At 45.5% G+C, this 5,026-nt stretch overlaps 1 protein-coding gene across 1 annotated transcript; it reads right to left on the minus strand.

The window, feature by feature from the left end:
* Positions 1 to 2,203: 2,203 nt before the first annotated feature.
* LOC112179751 (protein LYK5) lies at positions 2,204 to 4,634 on the minus strand. The gene has a single exon (XM_024318230.2). The coding sequence runs from the start codon at positions 4,423 to 4,425 to the stop codon at positions 2,455 to 2,457; it is 1,971 nt and encodes a 656-aa protein (XP_024173998.1). The 5' UTR covers positions 4,426 to 4,634; the 3' UTR covers positions 2,204 to 2,454.
* Between the last annotated feature and the right edge of the window lie 392 nt (positions 4,635 to 5,026).

Genomic DNA, 5,026 nt, shown 5'->3' on the forward strand with positions numbered 1-5,026 from the left:
AGAGGATGGTTCTCCCCCTTTCGATGTTCGTAGACTGCAACCCTAATTGTCACTTAGCTGGGAAACTGGACCTGAAGCCTTAAGCAAGGAACTAATGGCAAGAGACTATAGATTGATCTGCCATGTCATCTCCCTCCATGTCAACTAGCTGGCCTTAAGCTCCTCGGATATTACATGTATGCTTCAGAGCAAGTTCACCTATTGAGGTCAATGGGTCAGATACTATTCACTGCTTTTTGCCTTTCATTTCCACCATTTAAGTCACTGGGTCAGATACTGTTCACTCTTGGCATATTTCTATGTCAATTTCGTGACCTACAAACTGACATTATCTGACCCATAGTAAATAGTATCTAACCCAGTGACCTAGATGGTGGAAATGAAAAACAAAAAGCAGTGAGTGGTATCTGACCCAATGACCTCAACGGGTGAACTTGCTCTCAGGATTGATCGATCTGCCATGTCATCTCCTTCCATATTCCAGCTCAGATTCTTGGTTTAACTGATTGTAGCTAGCTTCCATCATTGCCCCTATACTCGTTATAAATCTTCATCAAGATTCGCTTCATCGAGCTCCTTTGATATTGTATGTATAGCTTGAGGGCTTGCTTTCAGTCTTTCACTTTTACCTCGCCCTTTCTCAGCACATTGAAGCTTGTATAATGGTTATCTTGATAATCTTGTTCGCTTTGAATTTGGTTCAACAAGTACTTTTGATTTTTCAGTGCATGTCATGTAAATAGCTTTGAATTGTCAAAGATTCTATGTAAGACTCTGACTTTTCAATACACTTACATAAATGGATTTGTAAATAGTAACAAGACTTCCACCATTGCCATTGCCTCACTAAATAGCCTACATCAGAATTCAAACTCATTACACAACTCTTAGAAAACCCTTGCCAAATGAAGACAACTAGTTTCCCAGAAGTAGGCGAGTTACAGTGGCTTCCAAGTAATGCAGTCTTTCCTTGGACATTCTTTCCATGTCTGCAGCAGTATTCAGTAATTTCATGAATCGAAGGAATTGTAAAGAAGATGCTCAGAGCAGCCGCCGCTGTGCCTTGGAGAGCACGCTTGGAGTGGGAACAGTCCCTGGTTTAAATTACTAGTGAAAGGACTGGAAACAGTTTTTGATGCATGTATGCTTCATTCAATTAATTTAGTTTTTGAATTTTCTTGTTCTATCACATAAGTGAACTTTAGCTCTGTACGACTGTACAGATTTTTTTTTTCTTGCCAATGGGCGAGTTAGAGCGACATTTGGCCTGCCTATGGTTGCTTTTTAGCTGAGTAATCATGTAATTCTTCGAGATCTGGCCGTCCTATGACAGTGGTGGACTGTTTTTCCCTGAAGAAGATGACACTTCTACAAGACATCAAACACACTAGGCTCAACAGAACAACAAAAGCAACAAAACAGCAAAACTAAATCGGATAAAAGCTAATCAAAGACAGTAAGACACCAAGCTGCATAGAGCACATAGAAAACAAAAGACACCAACCAGTTGCTGATATATGCAGCCAGCACATCTCGACTTCAATCATCCAATGAAACGGCTTGTTAGTACTCTTCCATTTCCTTTGCCATTGCCTCTATTCCGAATTCTTAAAGTTGTCTTAGCCAATCTCATTGTAGAAATGATGTTTGTCTCCGACTGTCTGTATGCTTTGTACTTAGGACTGAACTAGTCGAAGGAAAAGCACACCCTTGATTTTACATAATGAATGTTGAATTGTTGAGTTTCTAGCAAGAAATTTTACATCAAAGATCGATCCCATAGTGAGTGACAGCATTATGTTAAATGCATTTCAAATCAATGACACATAAAGCAAAATCAAATTTGAATTACACGACAAAATCAAACCTGAGGAGATTCTTCAAATCCAGTTGCTGGTATATACAGCCAGTACATCTCAACTTCCCCCATGGTTAGCCCACTGAAACGACTTGTTGGTACTCTTCCACCTTTGCCATTGCCGGTCACTATATATCAAAATTCAAACACATCACACACACTTACAAAACCCTTGCCAAATAAAGACAACTAATTCAACTACGCCAAAGTCCAAACCCCAGAAGTAAGCAGAATTACCATGGCTTCCGAGCAACCTTGTCTTTCCTAAGACATTTCCTCACAGTTCATTTCCTTGTACAAACAGAGAAACCAATGGTGTTGCACCAACCAGCGACATTCACTACAGTTTCCGAGACTAACCAATCTTGGTCTCTATTGCTCTCAAGTTTATTTAGAATGCCCTTCTCAAGAATACAAAAGAAAGACCACAAAATGTTTATCTTTTAAGTAGGAATTACTGAAGAAATTCCTGTTGACCCTCAGCATAGAGAAAACAATAACGAATGTTCTCTTATTGATACAGGAGAGTATACCAACAAAACCATACACAAAGTTACAAATTTTACAATGCTGGGTAAAATGTCAAGTAGGAGTGTCTATCTGCCATAATTGAGTGACCTTGAATCTCTAAGATCCTCAGCATCAGATGGATCCCAGTCTAGAGTCGACGAAAGAATCTTTGATAGAGTCCCCGAAGCTTGAGCCATTGTGGGTCGACTGTTGATCTGAAGCGCAACACAGCTCTTAGCGAGCTGAGCCATCGAAAACGCCAGGTCCAAAGGGTACTCGCTTTTCAGAGAAGGATCCATAAACTCTTTAATTTTGTCCCTCACATCATCTCCTTCAAGCACCCCACTAATGGACTCATACAGCAATGTGTGCTCTTCATCACCAGAGGCTCTTCTTCCGGACAAGAGCTCCAACAAAACAACCCCAAATGCAAACACATCGAGCTTCGGAGTGATCACTCCGTTTTCAATGTACTCCGGCGCCATGTAGCCCCTCGTACCCACCACGTGCCTCGTCTGTTGAAATCCCTGTTCTCCATCTTCGTCTTCGTTATCCAACTCGACAGCTCTTGCCAGACCAAAATTGGCAACCTTGGCTCTCAAGTTTGCATCCAGGAGAATGTTGCTGCTGTTGAGGTTCTTGTGGATTAATGGAGGCTCTGTGAAATTGTGTAGATAGTTGAGCGCACCGGCCACGTCACTAGCAATCTGAACTCTCTGCTTCCATGACAGAGGACTAATGGCGCCCTTATGAAGACAATCAATGAGTGAGCCAGAAGGAGCGAACTCGTAGACGAGGTAAGTGTTTCCTTGGTGGACGCAGAACCCAGAGAGTCTGATAATGTTGGAGTGATTGATCCGCTTCAGAATGTTGATCTCGTCGCCGGAGAGTGCCACGTCGCCTGTCATCACCTTGACGGCGGCTTCGTCGCCGTCGAAGGTTGCTCTGAAAACGGAGGAGCCGTTGATTCTGTTGGACTCGCTGAAGAATTGGGTGGCCCTCTGCAGGTCTTGGAATTTGTAAGGCGTCAAGGACTCCACCGCAATTTTAAGCCCGCTGGAAGACCACGATTTCGTTGTGTCGTCGGAGGCGATGGTGGGTAGCAGAGAGTTCGGCGTGTAGTCACCGGAGCTCTTCGGACGCAAGTTGGGTTTGGGAGATTGGCGGAGCTGACGGCGGCGTCGTTTGGATAAGAAGAGGAAAACGGCGAGGGCGGTGAGGAGGAGGAGACAACCAGCTCCGATGCCGACGCCGATGAAGACCCACTTGTTGTTGGAAGAGCCGCCACTCGGCGGGGGAGGCGGCGGAGACGGAGACGGAGGAGGTGAGGTTGGGAGCTGCAGTTGAAGAGGGGAAGGTTTGGTTTTGAGAGGAACCAGTAAGGGCGTGAAGGGATAGATGATGTCGGTGGACAACAGGTCGTTGGCTGCGAGCAAGGTGGACTCATCTACGCCGAAGCGTTGAGCGATTGCTTCAGTTGAGTCGCCCCACGTGACTAGGTAGACGAGCAGGTAGTTGATGCCGGCGGCGGCCTGGGCGGCGGTGGGGCAGGCGCATCTGACGGGGACTTCCATGGTGAGGCCGACAGTGAGGTTTCGGTCGCCGTAGGGGTTCTGGTGCATGAGGGACTGACAGGTGGTGAGGCCCTGGTAGGTGTTGTTGGCGACGCCGAAGTAGGTGTCGGAGGCGGTCTTGAGGGTGTAGGAGGCGTTGTGCTGGGAGTAGTTGCCGGAGCAGGAGCAGTTGACGGGGACGAGGACGAGGGTGTCGGCGGGGATGGGGGCGACGTCGGTGACGTTGTTGGCGGAGGCGATTTCGGAGGGGGTGGAGTCGAGGAGGTAGGCGATAGAGGTTGGGGAGTTGTAGAGAGGGCTGATGGAGCGGAAAGTGAGGTAGGAGATGCAAGAGGGGGAGGCGCCGTTGCAGACGTAGCCGTCGGTGGAGTTGTAGTTGTTGTAGCAGTCGAGCTGCTTGTTGGCTAGGTAGGTCTGCTGCCCATGCACAGCTGCAACGAGTAGAACAGAGACCACCATTAACGTTAGCAGCTTCATCTTCATGATCGATCCTCGATCAGGTATTGTTCAGATAGCTGATATCCAATCCAATGGTGGTTAACTGGTTATGAAGGTTTGATTAATTTGTATACGAGTTTATGGAAGACTGGATGGAGGAGACGACGACCAAAATGTTGATTATTCAACGCGTCTTTAAAGGACCGATCATTATATGGTGTGCGGCTACACCCGTCAGTCGGGTCCGCATCAACTTTCATTGCATTTCATTTCTCACACGCCAATGCCGCAATGCGAATAGGAAATGACAAAATGTTTCAAAATTTCTCCATGGGAGTATGGAAGGGACATGACCAGTTCTGTTTCACATGAGGTTTTGTTGCAACCATTACGTCGGGAAAAGGGGTCAATTTTGTAGCTGGATTTATGGAACCGAAATAAGATCTCTGATTTGGGGTTTAGATTTTTGAGCTTGCATCTTGACACACTGAAATGTTTTCGCTAATCATGCTACGAGTCTTCACTATATAAATGTTGTATTAAGGCATACTAAATGAAGTTATATATGTTCAAATATTCGTAGACTAGTTCGAGACGATGTAGAACTAATTTATCATTACGTGATGTTGTGATGCTTGTCTACAAC

Source organism: Rosa chinensis, chromosome 7, assembly GCF_002994745.2.
Source record: "Rosa chinensis cultivar Old Blush chromosome 7, RchiOBHm-V2, whole genome shotgun sequence".
NCBI lineage: Eukaryota > Viridiplantae > Streptophyta > Magnoliopsida > Rosales > Rosaceae > Rosa > Rosa chinensis.

What these genes read in the sequence shown, in the direction of transcription:
- LOC112179751 (XM_024318230.2), bottom strand. Translation starts at nt 4,425, where the DNA reads ATGAAGATGAAGCTGCTAACGTTAATGGTGGTCTCTGTTCTACTCGTT.